Raw genomic sequence first — 24,058 nt, 5'->3', positions numbered from 1 at the left:
TATGACTATAGGAAACAAGGCAACGCACCTGAAAGCAGTTAGCACAGGCAGATCGACCAGAGCAGGCTCTTAGCCAGGAAAGAGACCACTGCTACTACCGTTCCAGGAATCTTCACCGGGGCTTTGGGCATGCTGCACGCCAGGTAAGGCAGGGGCTGGGCCTCTGGCCTCGAGACCAAACTTTTCAGAGTCCAGGCTTGAGGTTACTGCTAATGCCCCTTCCCGCATGGCCAAGGGGCCTTGCCATTTCCAGAAGTTTAGCTCCAAGTCAGGAGGAGAATGGGATGGCCAGGGATCCAGCCACGGGGGCTGGAAGAAGGGCAGAGGCGCGCCTCCTTCAACCTGCCATGAGTTACCTTCTCACCCCCGCAGATGAACATAATAGACAATTAAGGAGCAAAAGGATGCAGGCGACCTCCTTTAATGCCTCTCTACTCCTTGTCCAGGGTTCCTCAGGCTACCCAGCAGCTCCCTTGTAGATCCAGTTCAGAACAGCATCTTGTGAAATGCATCCTGAAGGCATTCCTACATGTCTTTAGGCAATAGTATGGTTACAATTCCACAGAAAAAGTAACGTGAACATTATCATGGAAACCAAAGAAATGTTCCTGAAAAGGCACCTCACCGTCTCTACATGGAGCTCCGTGCTGGCACAGTCTGTGGAGTCCACACACACACCACACACACACACACACACACCACACACATACACACACACAATGACTTCACTATCACAATGGAAAAACACCCCCATTTCATTGGGGAATTCTGTCACACGACAGGACTGAGTCAAGCTTACTTAGCTCATTTCCAAATGACCAGGTTTAAGATCAACTGCATCCTTCTTGGGTTGACCGATTCGTTTGGCAATGTTACCAAAACGTCCATCAACACACGAATGGATAAAGAGGTGGTACACATATACAATCACGTATTGCTCATCCATAGAAAAGAATGAATAATGCCGTTCGCAGCAACCTGGATGGACCTAGGGATAGTCACACTAAGTTAGAAAGAGAAAGACAAATACTGTGTGATATCACATAGATGTGGAATCTAAGATATGGCACAAATGAACCTACCCATGACAGAAACATGAACACAGGAAAGAGACTGGGGGTTGTCAGGGGGAAGGGGTTGGGAGAGGATCGGCGGAGAAGCTGGGATTAGCAGGTGTAAGCTTTTACATACAGAATGGATAAACAACAGGGTCCTACTTACTGTGGAGCACAGAGAACTATATTCAATCTCCTATGATCAGTCACAAATGAATATAGAAAAAAAAGAACGTGTGTGTGTGGGGGTGGGGTGTATAACTCAGTCACTTTGCTATATAGCAGTAATTATTAATCACACATTATAGGTCAATTATACTTCATTTTTTTTAAAGTTTTCATTCTTTAGTATAAAGAAGAGATAGTAGCAATAAGAGAAATCGATCCCAAAGTGTTCTTTCTAATACCTGATGTTGTAGGTGAGGAAAATATCCCACCATAGAGGAAAGACTTATTTTTAAACATACTCCTTGGAGCATTTTAGAAGACTCTGAAATCACTCAGATATCTGACTCATCAGCTGTGCTGGATTTCTTGAATTGTACAATGAGAAACTGCCTTTATGCTGATTATCTCACCTCACAAGGAAACAAACAGTCTGATAATGAATAAGAGGGAAAACATGAACGTGTGTCCATGATTATCACATGAGTTGAAATACACTGAAAACTGAAGTCATAAACACCTTAAGAGCTTACGGGAGTACACACACACACATATAAAATATATCCAATTTTCAAGCCATTTGTCAACTTTTGTCACCTTCGAATGAAATAAATTATTCCACTGTGGATAAGCCAGTATGCAAAAGGAGAGTAAGGTTTCACAGATGATAGTAAATATGAATGGATATTCCACTATTAGGAATTAATTCTTTTGGCTTAGCCTGGGCCTTCTTTTTAAAGGTGAAGTACTTGGGCAAGGTTAACATGGTAAACCAGGACACCAGGGTTGCCACATTTTAATGTGATTAAATCTAGTTACAGCATCTGTCCTAACTTAAGTTATATAAGGAAAAAAAGAAATGGCATACTTGTAGGATGAAAAAGTAGGAGAGAGGCTTGATTTTGAAAAGTGTTATGGTAACAAAGTATACATACCTGCCTTTGTACTCTGAGAATTTCACACAGATGGGAAGCTGAACAGGAAGGGAGGGAAACTGGCTAGAGGACACAAAGGGGCGGGTCTGCAGTGCCCACTGCACCGCAAAGCATGAGACTCATGGTTTCCCATAACTGGCACGCACATGGTAAAAGGGATAGGATGTCAACCTAGCACCTGTGTTCCAAAAGGATTTTTTATTGAATTGGACCTATTGAGGGCTAAAAAACTTTTCCTTATTCTGATTTACAATCCTAATACCAAAAGAATATTATTTTCACTACTGCCTGGAAAAATTAAAAGACATAATCTCCAGTGTTGGAGAAAGTAGATGGAAATTTATATGCTTATGTATCTTTGGGGGCATAAGAACAATTTAATAGCGGTTATCCAAATTTAAAATGTGCATATCTCTGATCTAGAAATTTCATTTCTAGAACTCTGTCTTGCAGAAATATTAGCACAAACGTGTAAGATGTTTTTACTAAGACAGTCACTGTAGCACTAAATGGAAAACTGGAGATATCTAAAACAATCTATCAACAAGGGAATAGTTAAGTCACTTGTAGAAGATATGCTTATATGAATTCGAGACAACAATTAACAGGTTACAATAGATCTATATATATTATCTTGTTTAGAAAAGGAATAAAAGTGGCTGAGTGAAGAAAAAATATTTCCAGTTAATATTTATGGTATGGTTAACTATTTGCACTGAAAGATGGATGAGTGGGTGCAATGAATGGATGGACAGATAGATGGATAGACAGATGGATGGGTGGGTGAATGCATGGACACAATAACAGATGGGTGGACAGACAGACGGACAGATGAATAGACGGATGGGTGGATGAATAGACAGGTGGACAAGTGGATGGCCGGATGGATGGACAGATAGGTGAGTGGATAGACGGATGGATGGGCAGATGGAGGGAGAGAGGGTAAGTGGGAAAGAGGGAGGGAGAGAGTGGGGGAAGAGGGGAGGGAAGGAAGGCTAATATGGATGAACGGCAGGGACAGGGGTGCATCCCACAGGCCATGAATACAGCTTATCTGCTGGGTTGGGAGTAAGGGAGCAGGTAAAGATACCTCCATTTTAAAGTTGTTATATACTGCTGGACTGTTTGTATATTTGGTAATATACTATATTTGACACATACTACCTTTGTCCTTAAAAATCACTGAACCTTTTTCTACACTGAAGGAAACATGGGTGCCATCCTTTCACACTGAGACAGATGCTGAGCTTCCCCAATGCACACTGGCATCTTAACGTGCTCCCTGTCCTGAAGGTGAGCTCCCTGCTCCTGAAGGTGAGCCTTACTCCTCATGGCCTCTGCACCGCAGTTCTCCTCAAACGCAACAAAGGCTAAGTACCCTTTAGACAAATCCGGGGAGTGAGCACGCGCACACAACCGCTTGAGCTGACTCAAAGGACGGCCCTTCCTGAATCACACAGCTTCCGCCCACCGCTGGACCAGTCGTTCTCAAACTTGAGCGGCGCCAGGATCACCCGGAGGCCTGTTTAAACGCAGACTGCTGGACGTGCACCCAGAGTTTCCAGTTCCACAGTCAGGGTGGGGCCTGAAACCTGCATTTCTATCAAGTTCTCAGGTGATGCCGCTACTGTCTTTCTAGGTCTTGTGCCTGGAGAACCATGGCTCTGGGTAACACAAACTATTTCTCAGTGAAGAATCATAATGTGGCTCCCAGGAGCCAGACTGGATATAGACCGGAGCTGACCCTGTCACCTCTTAAGCCCCTCTTTCCAGCAAGTAAGGGGGCCTGTGAGCCCGCTCCCAGCACCAGCCATGGAAGGCCGTACCTGCGCCTGCAGGCTGTTCGGAAGAGAACACTCACCTTCGGAGAAGATGATGTGGTCGTTGCACTCTTCGGAGCTGCAGGAGCACATGAAGAAAGTCTCTCCAGACCCCTTTCTTTCCTTCATAATACACTTTGAAGAAGCAGCATCATCCAGGACAAATCCATGGTAGGCAATCTTGGGGTCGTGACAGACCGTCTCCAGCGTGATGTTCTCATCATTCTTCCTCCTGGGTGCACAGAAGGCGAGTGAGTGTGACCCGAAGGAGGCGGTCTGGGCCGCGTCAACCTCAGGACGTCGTCTCTAAATGGCGCTGCCTCCCATTACTCCCGGCCCCGTCTCTCACGGCCCGTCTCTCCCGGCCCGTCTCTCCTGGCCCCGTCTCTCCCGGCCCGTCTCTCCTGGCCCCGTCTCTCCCGGCCCGTCTCTCCTGGCCCCGTCTCTCACGGCCCGTCTCTCCTGGCCCCGTCTCTCACGGCCCGTCTCTCCTGGCCCCGTCTCTCACGGCCCGTCTCTCCTGGCCCCGTCTCTCCCGGCCCGTCTCTCCTGGCCCCGTCTCTCACGGCCCGTCTCTCCTGGCCCCGTCTCTCCCGGCCCGTCTCTCCCGGCCTGTCTCTCACGGCTCGTCCGCCATCTCCTGCTCTTTCCCACCCAGCCCACTTTTCCCTTTGCTTATCTCAGAGCCCACTTAGGATCATAACATCGGGGATTAACTTCTTGGAAAATGTACACTTGAAGCCTTAATTCACTCATTCAATCATTAGAGGGAGGGCGTGGGGAAAAGGAGATAGCTAGGTCCTCGGGGTGACTCTAAACCTTCCCTCCTGACCGCCCTGTGAGGCTCCCAACACATCCCTAGTTTGTTGGACAGAATCTAGCTAAATTATTCTCAGGGAGTGCGTCTGGCAAAGAGGCTGCGGTTCTGCTCATTTTGTTTGCTGGGCCCGGGGCTCCATGAATGAGGGCGCCATCCCAGCCAGCAGCTGGCGGGGTTGGAGACAGAAGAAACTTCTGGATGAAGAACTGCGGTTTCCTGCATGACAGAAAGGGACATGAGGGAAAATACAGAGATATGTGGGAAGGAACTGCAAGGCGTCCTTCCGTGCCAACACCATAAACCGAGTGTCCCTGCACACCACACACTCGGAGCCCAGCTCAGCAGAGAGCCGGGAGACTCCCCCACAAAGGTGTGCCATCTGCAGCATCACGGATGGCTTTGGGGGAAGTACGCTAAATGAAATAAGACACGGGAAGACAAATACTGTATGATATCGCTTAGACGTAGAATCTAAGAAACACAACAGAACAGTGAATGGAACAAAACTCAAGCAGATTCACAGAGAACAAATCAGTGGGGAGGTGTGGGGGGTTGGGAGGCACAAATACTGGGTGTAAGATACACTCAAGAGTGGGAATATAGGAGTATTTTCTAATCATTGTAAATGGAGTGTAACCTTTAAAAATTGCAGAAAAATTAAAAAATAATTTTGAAAAACACTAAAAAAAATCCTGTCCTTAACTCCCAAGTTATTGGGAGGTCTTGACGAAAACAGTGGCCGTCAAACAAGAGGCCCTCCTTACCCCCACAGGGTGCGGGCTGTGTGCAGAGAACTGAGGGGCTCTCGAGGGGAACACATGTGGGTGTGCACACAGGCGTGCGCTCGTCTGTGTTTGATTTGGTAACACAAGGAAGGCACGCCAAGTCCGCCAGGCTCCCAGGGAAGGGCATGGTATCGCTCCTCTGTGAAGCTTCCAGAGGCCTTGGGATGGGACAAGGAAGAAACTGGGAGCCATGAAGAAAAGCCTCTCCAGAGCCCTGAGCCGGTTCTAGGACCGCAGGGACGGGGCTCAACCTCAGTACCTGAGGGCAAACAGAAGCAGAGTCACGGATGTAGGAGACACACGTGTGTTACCGGGGGGGGGGGGGGACCTGGGGCTGACATGCACGCACGACCACACGACTGACGCTAATAAGGGCCTGCTGAGTAGCACAGGGGACTACTCAACACTCGGCAATGCCTGTATGGAGAAAGACTCTAAAGAAGAGTGGAGAAACATATATGGATGTACAGAAACATGTATGGGCTTCCCTGTTAGCTCAGATGGTAAAGAAACTGCCTGCAGCACGGGAGGCCCGGGTTCAGTCCCTGGGTTGGGAAGATCCCCTGGTGAAGGAAATGGCAACCCACTCCAGTTTTCTTGCCTGCGAAACCCCACGGATGGAGGAAGCTGGCAGGTACAGTCCATGGGGTCACAAAAAGTCGGACATGACTGAGACTTCATTTCCTTCACTTCACATATATATGTGTCAAAAAAAAAAAAAAAAGGACTTGAGGCTCCGTAAGGCCCTTAAGGGCCTCCTCCACCCACTGCTGTAACAGTGCCCCCTGGACAGGCAGGGCCCACTGTGCAAAACATTTTGGATTCACTGAAGCACAGAAAGGAAAAATACAGGGAGATAAACACTGACTTCTTTGTCCTGCAACTGAAGAGATTGTCAATATCCATGACAAAAGAACCACAGTAATCAAATTAATATTGGTTCCAAAATATTTCAATCCTTGAAAAGGACTTAAGCATTTCCCATGGTGAGAGTGAACAACTGGCATTAATTCAACAAGTGAATGAATGGGAAGACTAAAGCGGATCACAGAGAGCAGTCTTCTACTCCCCGCTTGGCTGTTTCTAACAGACTCGAGCCTGCGTGTGAGGGCCCCGGCACACAGACCCTGAGGCTGTGACAGCTCCGTACAGGTGCTCTGGGGCGATGTCCCTTCAGGGAGCAAAGCTGCACAGAGTGGGCGAGGGGTTTGCAATGAGGTCTCAGCTACCCTCTGGGCGGCTGGGGGTTGGGAGGGCCCACCAGAGCCATCCCAAGTTCAGGCCATGTGCTCAAGCACTCGGGCCCCGGCACCAGCCGGCCCTAGGCAGCTGGTTCCTGGATGCAGAGTGCCTCCAGCCTGGTAAGTGGAGGGGAGCAGCCCTCCCTAGAGGGTGCGGGGTGAGTGCCTCAGGGCTGCGGGGGTGGGGCACAGGAGAGCACCCACACTGGCATCCCCTCTCCTCACCGCTCTGTGTGTCTTTCTGCAGACAGGGAGGAACAACGTTCACTGTGTTTACTCTACATCGGAAACACGGCGGGGACAGAGCGGGTCCCCACATGCTCCTACCTTCCGAGATGGCAAAGCGTCAGTGCCAGGAGTGCGTGGTTCACATTCTACCCCCTGCACTTGGATTAGGGGTAGGGAAACCCCCCCTTAATGAAAAAGTCTGCTTTTGGTGCAGAAGTTAAGTTCTCACCCCCAGTGGCTATGTAAGCAAAGGTGAGCAGAGAACAGACACGGAGGAGGAGCCTGGGGTCACCCGGTCTGGGGTCTGAAGCTTCCTGCCCTGAACCTGACCGGTGGCCACTCTTCCCCTTTTGACCTTGGTCTGATGCTTCCAGAGAAGGGTGCCTGCCCCCCGGCAGGAAACCACGACTGACAGAGCACCTCAACCGATCCTGAGCACAATCTGTCCGTCCATCCCCTCCCATCACACATGTCCCTCTCCTCGAACACCACCTCTGTCAAACCCTTTTGCAAAAGCAGGGCTCAGGGCAGGACACAGTGCAGCTGGTAGGTAATGGCGAGCCCCCGTGACAGGTCTTGGCTGCGAACATTCCTTCAGCTCTTAAGAGCCAGATTCGTGCCCTGGTGTGCAGGGAAATGTGCCAGGCTCTCAGATCTACTGTCCAGGCTGAGGGCACATGGTCTGGAGGAAGACTCCAGAGACTCCTGTTCAAAGGAGCAGGCAAAGATAACTGGGTGGATATTCTCATTTGCAAACAGCCAGGAGACACAGAGCTTACTTTAAAAAAAATAGCTGATACATTGAAACCATCCGTATAAGTCTTCAAAATGTTACATTTCATCAACAAATGTACACTTTTTTTTTTATAAAATGAGGACTTCCTTATCACTTTTTTTAAAATCTCTGGCTCATACCCCCAATTCATAACACGTGTTAATAACTACGTGCTAATCAAATGATTCCCACTATGTGTGTGTCTGTGTGTGTACGTAGCAAAAATGAGAGGATGAGGCAGGGAAGAAGAAAGAGAAAGAAAGGGGAAGGGAGGGGGTAGAGAATCTGCTCCCAGAGAAAGATGCGGAGTCTGGCCAGCGGTGGTGTGATGCGTTGGCCAAGGCTTCTGACTAAGGAACGGGTTATGTCCTGAGGCCCTGAGTCGCTTCCCCCGTTTCTGACGAGTGCGTCCCTCTTGCAGCAGCCACCATCCATCTCTGTGAAATAGGACCGAGTCTGCCTCCGCACGGAGCTCTGGACATCACTGCGCGGTCCCCAGGGGTGTCGGTCAAGTGGCTGGCAAGCAGCAAGTCCCTCTCCTCGACTCAAGGAAGGGGTGTGTGTGTATATGAAAGTGCACAGTTGTCTCAAGAAATTGCACCATGTAACAGAGAGAGGGTCTGAAGGGGGTAGATGGGACGAGACACGGGACCCTACGTCCAGCGAGTGCGCACTGCTTGTAAGAGGAGGAGGGAGGAGCATGAAGAGGCACCCTCACCAGACGGCCACGCAGACCTCCTCCGGCTTCTCGCAGATGGCCGTGATGCTGCAGTTGCTCCAGCAGGACTTCTGGTTGTCACAGGTGGACGACCTCACGTCGCAGAACTTACACAGCTGCGCCAGCTTGACGGCGCCGTTGCCGTCAGTGACCATCATGTCACTGTTAACTGCAAAGAGAAGAGAGATCCCACGCGGTGAGCCGACAAAACCAGCTACCAATGGAGTCCTGACAAGATGCGATTTCGGATGAGCCTGCGGTCGTTAAGGATGAACGTGGAGAGAGCGGCCCAGCACCTCCTCACCAGAGGAGAAGGCTGGAGTGAAAGCCAGCGAGGGGTGGGGATGGCTGGGGTCGGGGAGGCCTGGCAACTTCTTGCCTTTGTCAGTGACCATTGTTAGGCACTCCTTTCACCAGAAAGATTCCTGTCACCAGAGACAGACGTCAAGCCGGCCTACCACGTGGTACTGGGTGCTGCTGAATGTACTCTTAAAGGAAATTATAGTTTAGTTGGTGGGTGGACATGAAAACAGACCAGGGCAGGGCAATTCAAAATAGAGGCAGGCACAGAGGATGCGGGAGACCGACGAGAGCCGTCTCCTGACGGGCAGATCGGGGTCACGCGGAGCACGGCTGCCACGTCTGGAAAGGGGGTCAGCCGGCTCAGAGCAGACCCTGGGGAAGAGGGCAGACTTGGCCGCTGCTTTCCTGACCTACACTCGCCAGAGCATCAGGGCCTTCTTGGCAAAAGCCTGGCTCTGACTTCTCCCTATAAAGTGTCTCCTAGACAAACACACAGGTGAGTGCCAGCAAGCTCCCCCTCCAGGCTCTGCGGCCTGCCCCCTCTCCGCCTCCGCCCTCCCGGCACCACCAGCTGCCGCCCACTCTGCACGCACTCCCCTCGAGGACACCAGGGCCTCTCCCGGGAGAAGCCAGGCTCCCACCTGCCTCAGGTCCGACCCTTACTCTGGCCTTCGCCTGCCTTCTGGTCGCCTTCCTGGTCTCCGTTAAACGTCACCGCGTGGTCCCAAAGCAGCCCACAAGGGAACCAACGCAGGGCTTTGTCTGATCTTCTGCACATTCTCCACCAGCCAGTGGCTTCCAATCCACTCCAAATGCAAGCGCCACACGGCCTTCTCCGCCTTCTTCCCACGCTGCTTCTCCAGGGCCAAGAAGAGGGGCTGTCACATGGATGCTATCCAGAAAGGTACTGATGGATGCTGCCTAGCTAATCCATGAAGGAGCAAACACAGAGGTGCACATCTGGCTCTGGCACCAGGGAGGGAGGGACCAGGCGCTCCCCTCACCCCGGGCAGAGTGCTAACAAACAGGAGACTCCTTCACATTCACCAGTGCCCCGCTGAAGGCAAACTGTCCCTGCAACACACGGCACGCTGAGAGGCTCTGACGAGGCTTAACACCCTTGCCTCTCTTCTTCCTCTGTGAGACCCGCTTCCACTGGCAGAGCTGGTAACTGAAGGCGTGAGCTGGGAGACAGAGCCTGGGCCATCCTCAACAAACATCCTCAAAGGCCCTTCTGTGCCAGATGAGAAAAGACAGGGCGCCCAGGCACAGGGGCCCCAGCCCAGCCCGGCCCTCAGGAGGTGGGATGGTGCTTCTCCCAGGCCTGGGCAAGTCCTCCCGGTCGGCCCTGTGTGAAGGGCGCTCCGGCCTGAGGCCAGACGCACAGCTCCAGGGCCGTCCCCCGCCGCGCCCTGCCCATGGATTCTAGTCTGCCCTCGACATTTTGCCACGCAGCCTTCTGTCACTTGGGCAAAGCACCTGTTTCCTGGGTCTCTAAAAATAAAAACTTACATAAATTTAAGATTTGCTTTCTTGTGGTACAATAAATATAGAAGCAAAAAAAAAAAAAAAGCCCATTCATCCCTCTCAGGCCTCAAGTCCATTTCAGGAAGTGTATTTTGAGGTAACAAACTATTTTGAAATTCTCAATGTCTCCGGGACCAAGAGCTCTAACTAAACTTAGCTGAAAATACAGGCTGCAATGTTCTCTGAATCTTGCGTTCCATTTGGGACCAAGACAACAGGGGGAAAAAAAAATGTGTGTGTGTGTACACACACACACACACACACACACACACACACACACACACTGGTTAGATTTGGATCCATTTGTGAAACAGCTAATTTAACCCTTTGGGCTTCCCTAAAAGACATAGGCAAGGGAAGAAAAAAGCCAGGCCATGTTCTGTTTATTTGATTTTTTTTTTAAAATAGTGTAGCTTCAGACAAACATCTATTTGCTGGTTAGAAAGCTTTGTTGCTTTTAAATATAAAATCAAGCCTCCAGGACTTGGAATTCAGCCTTACAGCTTTTAGGATTTTAGCCTCTATTAGTGGTTATCAACTTTGGGGCCAATGCTGAAATCCATCCATCATTTAGGGTGCTTAACAAATTCATGGAACACTCTACCCCGCAGACATGCTGATTTAATTATTCTGGAGGGTGGCCTGGGCACCAGGACTTTTGGAAGCTGCTCAGACAATTCTCACATACAACCGAGGCTGAGACACTGCGCTGGAATTAGTTGGAAATGACATAACTCGCACAAAGCAAAGCAGCACAAACATGCCCTCCCTGTCCCCAACACACACGCATATAATGCATGTGACAGAGGAGGAAAACACACACCCAAAGCCGCGTGTTCAGCTCTCAGACACACTGCAGACGCAAAGGAGTCCTTCCCTGGGCTGGCAAACCTTTTTCTAGCAAAAAGCTAAGAAATGTGACAACGTGACAGTCAGAAGTGATGGGAGAGCGAAACAATCCCACGTGACTGGTGGTGGAAGCTGCAGCAGCAGCCACTGATGTGTGCACAAGCAGAAGTGCTTTAGATCTGAGGCCTGCAAAACAGTCCACAGGGAAGACACAAAAAAGTGTCATCCAAAAAAAGAAAGAAAGAAAAAGAGAAGAAGGCAGAAGGGCCAGCAGCAGGCTGCAGGGTTAGGGGGCCGGGCCTCGGGGAGATGCCGAGCCTGGCTGCCCAGTGGGGAGGCCAAACACGAGAATTCCGCCGGTGAATTCTGGGGGAGAGGCAAAAGGACAACTTGACCCCCGCTTGGAGGCACAGGCCCGTGGAGGGAGGCAGCTTGTGTGTGCCTCACCTGTTTGTCAAGGTGTTCAGTTATCACAGAGCCTCCTAAGTACTGCAAGGAGGCCCCATTTTTCCCCTTTGTTACGGTAAAAGCTACCACTGCTAAGGTGAATGGACTCTCTAGCTTGGCGGCTTTTTTTCTTTTCCAGTTTGAAAGCCCTGACACAGGGCATAGTCTTTGCCTTGCCCCCACCCCCACCAGCCACTCCCTACGAGCTGATCAGGAGGCTCCTGACCTGGACCATTCCGCCAGCAATTAACTTCCAACCTCTGCTTAAAGCCAGCATTGTCCTTTGGGAACAGGAGCACTGGTGGGACAGAGAGCTAAGTGCAGGGAAGCAGCTCTCTTCATACCTTTGTTGGGGGTCACCTAATCTTGATAAAAGATTTCTGCTCTCACTCTGGAGTGAGGGGGTAGAGAGAAATGCATGCAAACTTTGGTTCATCACTTCACTATTCCCTGAAGGGCCGTAGTCCCAGGTGAAGAAACCTAGCCCCACTCCAGAGTCCTCACAGGTCACTGAGAACATGCTGGATAGTTCAAGGCTAATTAGAATGGGAGGCAAGAGTGGTGGGGGGAGGAGCAGGGGCAGGGGGAGATGGTCATTCACTCCACACACGACTGCCTCTGTGCATTCCAGTCCACGGGAAAAGAATGGCAGCCCACTCCAGTACTCTTCCTGCAGAGCCCCATGCACAGAGGAGCCTGGCGGGCTACAGTCCACGGGGTCGCAAAGAGCCAGACACACTGAGCCAGCATGCAGCGCTCTCCAGAATGAGAAGATCTCTCACCGAGAAAGCCACCCCGCAAAGGAAGTGAGCGAAGGCAGCCTCCTTCAGCATATGACGGTCACATGGACTATCACATGTCACTTCTTTTCAAACAGACCCATGAGTAATGGCAAGACCTTCAGTCTTGATCATGTCAACCTTCCTCATTTTAGAGCATGTTTTCCCCAAACTTGCTGCCTAGAGACCTTGCTGCCAGGTCTTGAGAATATGAACAAAGTAAATGCCTAGCTGTGTCTGTTTCTAGAACAGTACTGATGTCTTTGAAGGTCAAAGATGAGCAGCCTAATAAGGATTAGATTATTCCATAAAAATATTAAGGATTTTTGCATACAAACTGTGACTGCATACCTTTTGGAATGGTGTCTAGCATTAGCTGAACTATTAGGTAAAGTCTCAAAATTCCAGAAATAATCCCAAACGTTTGGGCAGAAATGCACTCTGGTAGTTTTGAATTCCTGAATCTATCTACTGTCGTTTTACGACATGTTTTGAAGGCACTTAGAAATTCATTTATTCTACAAACACCTGTGGATGTCTTGCTTTGTGCTATAAATTTCATAGCAAGGATTATTAAAACTGATATAACCAAGTGCAGCATCTCAAAGAATAATCCAAGGCAACTGGCGAACAGAACCACTATGACTCAGAGCAGAGCTCCTCCGATATTAATAAGCACACAAATCCCCTGGGAACACGCTAAACCCACACGGGTGTGTGTACTACGTGTACTGGTTCATGCAATGGCGGGGATGGCTGGTCTGGAATTTCTAGCAGGCTGGCAAGCTGGAAACTCAGGCAGGAATCAGTGTTGCAGTTTTCAGGCAGAATTCCTTCTCCAGGAAACTTCAGTTCTTGCTTGTATATAAGGCCTCCCAACTGACTGGAGGACGCCCAGTCACGTTACTGAGGGTAATCTACTTTTCGGAAGGTCAGCTGATGGTAGCTGTCAATCCTCTACCTTCACACAAGCCCCAGACTCCTGTTTGATTAGAGAACCAGCACTGACGCCTCCCACCCACTCACAGGTACCCGCCCCCCTCTCAGGTGGGCACTGACCTGTCCTCAGCTGATGCTGAAGCTGCACATTCACTCTTCGGGCAGTCTTGTGGAGAACCCAGATTGTGGCTGGCCATGATTCCCCTGTCTCCACTCATTCTGGATCTAGCAAAATTGAACACTCATTCCTCACCATTTTCCCAGCCAAGGTATCCTATGACAGTTCTTCCCATCTGCTCTTCTCTTGAGCCTGGCCCCATAAACGATCGTGGGCCCAGAGGCTCTGATCACCATATGGTCCCGGAATGGAAAGACTTGTTCTCAGCAAGAAGGTTTTCAATTGCAGTTGGCATTTCAGAGTCAGACACGGAGGCAACCGTCTGGCAGTCAGCCACCATGGTCTGCGATGCAGGCAACAGACACCCGGGGCCCCTGAGACCAGTGGGACCAGTCTACTGGCCTGTCACACGCGTTCTCTAGCCCAGAACGAAGCACCGAACAACTGCACAGGACCCTTCCTGATTCATAATGAAAGAGAGACATTCCCCAGTGAGTCAAAGCCTTTGGTCAATTGCTATAAATAAATAAATAAATACACCAAAAAGACACCTTGTAATTAAGCCAAAGATAGTTGAGGAAGATTTTCCTTCCCTGAACATCTGCTGCATACTCAGAACTTCTAACACAAGGCAATACCTTCTTTATTAGTTTTAAAATTGTATTTTAACCCTCATCCCTTAAGTAATGATAAGTATACTGAAAGCAGGAGAGGAGGGGCTTTTCTCCAATGACAGTCCCCCAAGGTCTCTGGGCACCAGGAGCAGTTCTGGAAAAACTACCACAAAGGTAACTGGGAGGCCAGAGTCTGCACAGGAAAGACTCAGACACTGGCCTGAAGGCATCCATGTTTTTCATGCAAATATTTTTTGTAATGATAATACTCCTTAAAGACCCTCCAAGCATGACCTAGTCCATACTCTAAAATCTATTTGAAAAGGCAAGGAGATCATTCCTAGCGGTCAAAAGCCTAGTAAGAAAAGACACATATTTTTCCACATTGAAACTGCCTACCAAATGGTCAACAACCGGGGACTCATCAGGTCTCTGTAATCCTCTCCACACAGAAAGAGACTTAAAACAAACATTAGGTGGGTCCACGCCCTCCTGTGGCTTACGTACTAGATAGAAAGACAAGGCTATCAAATGCAACCAACTTGCTTTCCGAGCAAGCATGAGGTCAGAAAAGGACAAAAAGCTGATACAGGGATAGCCACATTCATGGAGGAGATTATCCTTAAAGGGTGGGTGGTTTTCAGAGGCATGAGAGGACAGAAAGGCACTCTGACTGGGAGCAGAGCATAGGCCACGAGAAGCTGAGCAGAGTGGGGAATCCAGACGATCCAGGGGCAGGATCTCTGGAGACAGAGAATTATTCAACAACAATTGCTGTTTTGACAGATGGAGAGGAGAGCCACAGGGATGTCCGAGGTTTACACAGTTCACAGCATGGCTTGACCAAAGCTAGATTTACAAAAGGCAAGGAGAGTGAAGAGGCATAAAAAACATCCCAGCGGAAGCACAACAGGCAACAACAGAAGCTGATTTTCTCTACCTAATCTATTATGAGACTATAGAATAGGACTATTCCATCCTCATTAGGAGGACTGTTGCTGAAGCTGAAGCTTTAGTACTCTGGCCACCTAACGTGAAGAGCCAACTCATTGGAAAACACTCTGATGCTGGGAAAGATGGAAAGCATAAGGAGAAGGGGGCAACAGACGATGAGACGGCTAAACAGCATCACTGGCTCAATGCACCTGAGTTTGAGCAAACTCTGGGAGACAGTGAAGGACAGGGAAGCCTGGAGCACTGCAGTCCATGGGGTCGCAAAGAGTCAGACATGTCTGAGTGGCTGAACAACGACGTTCTAAAAGTGAACTGAAGAAACTCAAGCCTGGTTTAAAAACTTAAAAATCAAGAGCTGGTGAATAAACCACTGAATCTGGACAGTTGCAGGCCCTCTGCCCTCTTAATAAAACTCTAGTCTAATTTCACTGTCATGAAGGTAACTATGAATGCCCTGGAAAGGTGGCAGGGGTATGTGTGTGTGTTTATGTGTGTAATTCCCCACCCTCTTTGACTTGTTCAACTGAGGGAACTTAGCTTTGAGGATTTCTTTTCTTTTTATTTTTTTGGCCTTTTTGGCTCATGAGTCTAACACTTCACTATGGGTCTATGGATGGCTTTAAGCCATATAAACATAAATTTGTTTCCCCAGACAAGCAAATTAAGGAATTATGGGATGTTTCAAAGAGATTAATTCCATAGAGTACTTTAAATTGAAAACGTGATTGTGCCTTTGAACTAGGATTTTTAAATTTTGATTTGCAAGGAACTATTAAAGGAGTTATATACATATAAAACTAATAATATATGTTTAATACAAGCTAGAGCTGAGTAGAGTGACAAACATAAAACAGCTGAGTAGGAATTCCACCTGCTTCTTCCCTAATTCACACTCCCCGGCCCCACTAACTCCAAATACCGCCCAAGTAGGCAGGTTCTGTTTTCTTGCTTATCCCTGAACTTCTTGGGTCACCGAGGAATGGAGTACAGTTTGAGTTCTCAAACAAGCTGCTGAATTCGCTTTTTTTTCCCCCTGATATATGTCCCAGAATCAGGTCACATATCAGGTGACAAAACGCAAACATTTAAAATGACTCTTGCAGATGGAAATATCTGTCTTGTTGCCAGAGGCAGTATTTCAAAATTAGGCACTTCTGTCTGTTCAGAGAGCTGCAGCACTTTTAGGTCTCCCAACTTTAACAGAGATCTCATGGGTAGAACACTCTTCTGAGAAGGCTGGGCAGAGGTGAGCAGTCTGCAACAAAAAGCACCGTCCAAACTTGCCCATTTTAGTTCACCACTGAGAAAGCTGGTTTTTAACAGCGCATTTATCTGTAGCGCATAAATCACTGCAGAATTTTTGAAATGAGCCAAAACCCAACAGCATGCAGGCACTGGGGCTGAGGAAAAGAAGAAAAAAACACAAAAATGAAGCTACATCAATGCACATGGGATTGATCACTGAGTGAAGAGCAGAATGTGGCACTATTTCACAGACCATCAACATCATAACCATCCTGCTAGGAAGGGCACTGAAGTTGGTCTGTTATAGAAAGTAATAGTAACGGAGAAAACAATTCTCCCTCAGGTGATATGACTTGACAATGGACTGCAGCAACAAGGAAAATAACACAGAGATCATTGAAAATAAAAGATGATTAACTCTCTTAGTGACAGTCAAAACAACATGGTAAACAGTCTGATTAGAAGCCAGATAATGAGCACAGGATTTATGGAGTGTTATCACATTCCAATTCAGCCAAAATCATTTATTACTTAGCAAAAAAATTAGCCAACATAAACAAACATGCATTATTTATCTGCCCTGGAAGAGCCTTCATATTAAGGTTGAAAGAATAGAGCATGGCTCTTTCTGCAAGATGTTTATGATCTGACAGGAAATAAAAAACATGCACAAAATGATTTTTACCAAAAGAACTTTGAAATGGTCTATGCAAAGATATGCTTTTCCATTAAGTTATTTATTTATGAATTAAACAATACTTTAACTCAAAATGCTGAGGCAACTGAAAGCAAAATGCCAGAACTAATACAAAATCCCGGTAGAAAGGGATTTTTTTAAAAGGTAGCAACTATCTGACAATCAGAAAAATAAGTATTTGGGTTAAGCTGTTTGCTTCAACTAAGCAAGGAATTTGGTCTGAGTATCAATTTCCTGTGAGATCTGGCTTTTCATTTCTAAATTTCTGTGGCGATTTTTCCCTGCCTCTCTTTCAAAATGTGCTTCAGTGTCCTGGTGCGTGCCCGGCGCTGGAAAGGTTTTTCAATCACAATTTTATGAAGTATGTGAAAATAGCGGTCAAAGCAGAAAATTCCCATATTTGTGATCTAGAAAAGGGCTGGAAATACTACTACACTCAGGAGAGATACTCCTTTAGATGGTGAGTCTGGTTCGAGAGGCTGGGTTTCTGGCAACGAAGGTCCCTGGGGCTGGCCCGAGCTGGGAGATGCCACAGCCGAAATCACCGGGTCGGGCGGGAGGTGGGGATGGCCCCCAGATACGGCCTAAGTTCTGTTTCAAATGTGAACCAAGTCTGAAAATGAGGAGATGTCACGTGAAAAGATGGATTTCTAACTGAATTTAAGAAAATAAAAAGATGGGGCAACAGTGGGCCGCCTCATCTCATGTAACTGCCATCTGGAGGGAGGGTCAGCACCCTTGAGGTGGTGCAGAGCATCTGTACCTGTGCCTCCCCCCAGCTGGGGCTCTGCGTCTCCTGCCCCCCTGCCCCACCCTGTGGCCATACAGTATTTTCCATCAGTGAGTATTTATCATGTCCGTTCAATGCTCTCTTCCATTACTAGAGGTTTCACAGGAATGTAAAAATCTGCGATGAACTCTCTACTATGGATATTTCCCAATATGCATTTGCTTTTCTACTCTGGATACTCACATTTCAGTTCAAGGAGAAGTAACATTTTCTACTTTAGAAATCAGATCTATGCGGATTAATACTAATAACAACGATAATTATTTCTATTATCACCATTTACTGGATGCAAGCCAAATGCACAGTCCAGTGCTAAGCTCTGTGATGATTAGTTCATTTACTCATCACAAATGCCATGGAATTTTGTCATCATCATTTTATAGATAGGGAAATTAAGGGTCAAAGAGGTGAATAACTTACAGAAGGTCAATGAGAGACAGTCAAGGAGAGACAAAGCCATGGGTCATATGTAAGCCCTCATCTTTCTTGCTATGAACAATAAAACAGAGATTCCTGCTACAGAGGTCTAAGAGCAAAGGTGTACACTCATTCCGGCCAAAGGCAAAGACCCTGAATGTGGCCAGCTGGAGTTGAGGGGAGCAGGTAGAGGGTGGGAGAGCAGTAAGCTTCTTAGAAGACAGCTTTGGTTCTCTGCAATTGCTTTGCTTATAATAAGGGCAATTTGGTAAAGTCTAAGACTTTTCAAGACAAAAACGTGAGTGTGAGTTCAGGTTTGGGGGTCAGCCACTTAACTTCTTAGAACCTCCATTTCTTGATCTATGAAATGGTACTTTTTAGGGTCAAGATGAAGAGAAAACAGGCTTGGCATACATGTAAAAACCATCTAGACAGAAGTGTCACACAAGCACTCTGGTGAGAAAAGCAACAGGGCAGGCAATGCTCTCTCTCCATTAAGAAAATTACAGGAAAGGCATGCCAGCAACAAAAATAACTAAGAGTCTGATAGATCTATTCCCAGTTATCAACTGGATGCAGCAGTCTGTTGACTTCCAAGAAATCTTTCAGGACATCTGAATGAATAGACAAAATGAAATATAATAACTTTTGTTACTGTGATGCTCCAAAGCTTTCAGAGATAGAATGGAAATAATCATTGTTACCAAAAGGTTCCCAAGAGTGCTTAGGGTCTTTTAACAATCCTTCTAGAAACAAATCACGTGGCTTTAAAATATTGTTCACAACCAGCTTAGATCTGGCAAATAGGTAGTAAGCTGAAGGTTAAATTTTCCAATCCTCTGCTGACCTTTGCAAAACATTCAACAAGCCAGAACTGGTCTGCTTTGGCTTTGAGACACCTAGTGTGTTATCTGGCAATGTGCTGATAAAATTAGTGAATTTCAACACTCAGAGACGGGAGGCAAGGAGGCACGTTAAGATTCTGAAATTCTAACATGCTGAAATAAGGTTAACATTTGGCTCTCCTTCTCAAGCAAACAGAACCGGGACACTGAGGTTCACAGCGGACAGAAACCGGAGAACACAGACAACGACCTGGCTAGAGTTGTAAGTGTCTCGCTAAGAGGGGCTCCATGCCATTCAGATATATGGAAAGCACTAGTCCTTAACCTCTTTTCCTTTAGGCTGTTTCATCACGTAAAAACTCACGAGGGGCTGCTGCTCCCCAAACCACACCGGAGAACAGGCGAGACAGGGAGTGGAGAACGCTCTAGATGACCATGGCCTGGCTCCAGGCTCCCAACCAGTTTACACAGTTCATCCTCTGACCAGTCAAATACTGTGCTGAACACAATGATGTCTTAAGTCCTTTTCATTTTGGAAAATATTCACAGTTCCATCCCCAAAGTCATGAAAGCTGAATAATTCAAACATGTCCCAGCACTGACCTGGCAGCCCTACTTAAATGGCATGAGATGTCATGTTTCCATTTACATGAGAAAAATGCTTCAGGACTATCGTGTTGTTGTATATTCTCTGCAGATGGAGAAATCCACTGTGGGCCACTTCTCAGCACACTGCTGAAGGGCCACATCCCCCCTTCATGCGCACAGACACACACCTGATCAGGGCAGCTGACCCGGGCTTCTAAGAACAAAACTAGAGTGTCACCCGTGCATCACGAGATTGGAAAGAAGGAAAATGTTGTCAGGTGACAGAGGATCACTTTCCGCTCAGCCCATAGAGAGGCACTTCCACTAACTATGGGGGATGAGGAGCAAATTCCAATTTAGAACAGAGACTTTTACTGTTAACAGTTGACTCCGGATCCATTTCCCCAGCTCAGTTTGAAACGTAACTAATAACAACAGGTATGGTTACACAAAAATTCTTTTGCTTGCTCAATACTTTGATTATGTGTGACATACAGTTATAAAAGACTGATGTGCCGGTTCTCACTTTACAGATGAGGGAAATGTTTCGGTAACTAACTGAGGCTGGTAGGCAGAGGCTGGCAACTTCATGGGGGCAGGAATGTCACCTGTCTTGTTCCAGGACAGACAGCCTCAGCCCAGGTGAACCACACACTAGGAGCTCTGTAAGTCTTGGCTGAGGTAAAGGCCATAATTCAAAATCAAGCTCCTAATACTGTGCCATCTGTTTAAGGTTGATTCTCCCCAAAATGCAAATTAAGGAAAAGAAAATACAGTCAATTTTAAGGAAATGAAAGTAAAAAGCACTCTGAGTCTCACTGGTATGTGAACAGGGACCCAATTCTAGAAGAACTTGGCCATGGGCGAGGGAAGGGGAAATGGGGCACCTTTACTGGATTAAGAGCAGCCAACAAACCTTGACTTGCTGGCATCAGAGGAGGAAAAAGCACGCTCAGGTTCACTTTGGTTTCTAAGATAGCACCACCCATTGTGAAACCCCCCTCTTCATGTCCTTCAAGCAGAGGAAGTGAAACAGAAAAGAAACAAGTTTCAAGCATTGTTAAGTTCAAGAAAGGACAACAAAGGGTAGGAAATTTGAAACAAAATGAGAATCTGCCATTAAACTGGGCAACTTGGCTTGTTTTCTCAAGGCGCAGCTGGATGAGAAAGCAAGGCGGGTCTCTGTCCTTCCCGGGCAACACTCGTGGCTGTCATGACCTTACTGTTACTTGCAGTAAACAGTGTGAAAGGCTCTGGGGCAGTAAGTAGCTGTGAGTGGCACCATGCTATCTTCCAACAAGTGACAAGTTAAAAGCCCCCCCTTCCACCCCTGCAAGTCCCGAGAGCCCCACAGCTGGTGAGAAGAGAAAGCAGCATTTACCTGATGATCTTTGTCAACACGTTGCAGGAGGGTCAAGATAGATCCCAACAGACATTTTACTTTTTAAATTTATTTTATTTAAGTATAGTTGATTTACAACATTGTGTTAATTTCTGCTGTAAAGCAAAGTGATTCAGTTATACAGAGATATAAATTTTTTAATATTCTTTTCCATAATGGTTTATCACAGGATACTGACTACAGTTAGTTCCCTGTGCTATACAGTAGGGTCTTGTTGACTTTCCATGTTACATATAATAGTTTGCATCTGCTCCGTCTAAACTCCCAGCCCACCTCCCCCTTGGCAACCAAAGTCTGATCTCTCAGTCTGGGTCTCACGGACATGAGAGTCATATTTGAGATTTCACATGTAAGTGATAGCATATGGCATTTGTCTTTCTCCTTCTGACTGCACTTAGAATGATGATCTCTCGTTGCATCCCTGGTGCTACAATGGCATCATTTCACTGTTTTGTGGCTGAATAGTATCTCACTGTATGTACCACATCTTCTTTATCCATCCAACAGTCATTTTACTAAGGAAAAATGAGAACCACAAGGCCCTGGAAGTGCATCTTATCACTTAGTACTGGAATCCAGTAGGCTGCTTCCAATGATGGGCGATGGCGAAGTAACATCCACCACAAGGGCTAAGGGTGGAGTATGCAACTTCAGCTTCAAAATGTTGTCAGTTACCTTTGACTAGGAAGTCAAGCTACAATACTTCACAGTTCTTCAGAAGAGTTTTTATGCAAGCTCTTGTATGCAGCTGACTTCGGTGTCTTTGAATCTGCACCCAGTCTCATTCATTAAACTGAGCTCATGCTGGAGCGAAGGCCAAGGTGTGTAGAAAGCAGCATGGTTCCTAGGAGGCTGAGAGAGCACATTCTACTCCATTTCACAGTCTCTCACCACCTTGGTGGTGCTGGTTTTAGTCGTTAAGTCGTGTCCGATTCCTGCAACCCCACGAACTGGAGCTTGCCAGGCTCCTCTGTCTATGGGATTCTCCAGGCAAGGATACTGGAGTGGGTTGCATTTCTTTCTCCGGGGGATCTTCCTGACCCAGGAATCGAACCCAGGTTTCCTGCCTTGCAGGCAGATTCTTTACTGCCTGAGCTACAAGGGAAGCCCCCTCACCACCTTAAGTCTGATCTTCTTACCTACACCAGTGCTGGTGCAGTCTGGCTCCGTTTCTTATGGAGCACAATGTAAGATGTTTCTAAAAATGTAAAAAGAGAAGTAAATATGAAAGTAGGGAGGCGGTTGGGCGGGGGGAAAGGTGACAAGCTGCCTCTAGTTTTAGGGCATCCGAACCGGCTGTTGCCTCTGACCAAAATGTTCCTGCTCCAGACACCTGCCTTCTGCTCACGAGGATATGCCAATCATCGCTCTCTGCCCAGATCCTGAACTCACCATCCCTAACACAGCAGCAGAGTCCCGTCTGCTCACTGGTACACACGGACTTCTTGCTCCAGGCTGTGAACACTGCCTGGCACGCAGTAGCCCCCTTCTAGTTTTCCATTTCCCTTCCTTAGGTTCCAAGAGAAACCTTCTATCGTCATGATAAATTCTCCTTACTTGTAAAAAATTAATACATATTTTCTGGAGCAGGAATAAAAATATACTCACAGAGAAAACAGGACAAGAAAGACAAAAAGATGTACTGGACCCAGACATGGAGGTATGAACAGTTAAGGCAGAGTTTAGAGAAAATGAAAAGCTCAAGATCTGGTTGGTCAACATTAGCCATAATATAAAGAAGTTAGTACAGAAGTCAAAGAAGGATAAACAACAAGGTCTACTATATAGCACAGGGAACTGACTATGTTTAACATCCTGTGACAAACCAGAATGGAAAAGAATGTATATACAAGTATAACTGAGTCACTTTGCTTTACAGCAGATATTAACCATTATAAATCAACCACACTTCAATAAAATTTAAAAAAAGAAGCCAAAGAGAGTTGACATTTCAATTTAAATTAACTAAAGTGAAATAGAATCAAATCTCCAGTTTCAAGCAGCAATAGCCACTTTCAAAAGGCTTAGTAGTCACATTTGGCCACTATAGATTTAGAGCATTTTTCATTACAGAAGAAAGGTCTATTGGACAACACAGACACAAAGAAATCCCTGAAGACCTGGGTTTCTCATCTTCCGAGGAGCTCTGAAACCAAACGCTCCATGGGACATGGAAGGGGAAGCAGGACAGAACAGAAAAGATGTCCCCCAGAAGAGATGTGCTGACTGGCGAAGGTGTCCTTGGAAATTAAAGCTCCATCTTGACTTCATAAGAACTGTGATTTGTACTAAATGTGTGTTAAATGACTGCCCGTGTGCAGTATTACTGCTGAGGGAGGGACAGAAGACAGTCAGGGACAAGGACTAGAGTTCCAGGGTAAACCCACACGCTGTGAGTGGCAGCCGCAGAGGGTTCCAGAAGTGAGAAAACATGGACCGAACTAGATCTGCAAGAGGCTGGCGCCTGGGAGGACCCATGTCAGCTGGCGCCACTCTCAAGATACAAATCCCTTTGTCTAAGACAACACTCTGCTCACAAAGTAAGGCCCATCTGACTCCTAAGGTATCAAACAGTTCTTATTAAACCCCATCTCAATGGCTGAGACCAAATGCAGAGTGAGGCGCACAGATCACATTTCCACTCAAAGCCCACATAAGCCTACAGCAAGGAAATGAACATTTCAGGAAAAATACTAGCCTTTTTTTTTTCCAAAGTCTTTACGAGGGCGTAAGTCACAGCATGCCAAAGAAGGGTGAGCTCCCAGAAGAACATAGCAGAAAGGTGACCAAGGCGGGGAGGGTTTATTCACCAGGGAAAATTCCACTGCCCTCAGGGAAGTTTCTTCCCCTGGAGTCTTTTGAAGGAAGAGGAACCCAATGAAAAGCATTCCTTCAGGAAAAGTTTTCTCCCTGAGATTTCTACCTGCCTCTTTAACTTCTCTTTACCCGGTTTCTCAGGAGGAATATTTTACAGTCTCTGCCTTTCCCTGGGCAGACATATT

At 47.2% G+C, this 24,058-nt stretch overlaps 1 protein-coding gene across 2 annotated transcripts in view; it reads right to left on the bottom strand.

Annotated features, from left to right (window-relative positions):
* TGFBR2 (transforming growth factor beta receptor 2) overlaps positions 1–24,058 on the bottom strand; it is an 88,193-nt gene that overhangs the window by 44,601 nt on the left and 19,534 nt on the right. For both annotated transcript variants that reach the window (XM_061127663.1, XM_061127662.1), the window contains 2 exons: positions 8,543–8,711; positions 4,017–4,207 (listed from right to left, as the gene is read on the bottom strand). In XM_061127663.1, the coding sequence (XP_060983646.1) occupies positions 4,017–4,207; positions 8,543–8,711 (360 nt within the window). The remainder of the gene's footprint in view (positions 1–4,016; positions 4,208–8,542; positions 8,712–24,058) is intronic.

This window comes from Dama dama, chromosome 24 (assembly GCF_033118175.1).
Source record: "Dama dama isolate Ldn47 chromosome 24, ASM3311817v1, whole genome shotgun sequence".
Taxonomy (NCBI): Eukaryota; Metazoa; Chordata; class Mammalia; order Artiodactyla; family Cervidae; genus Dama; species Dama dama.
Note: the sequence above shows the minus strand (reverse complement) of the source record. Positions and strands in the feature narration are given on the sequence as shown.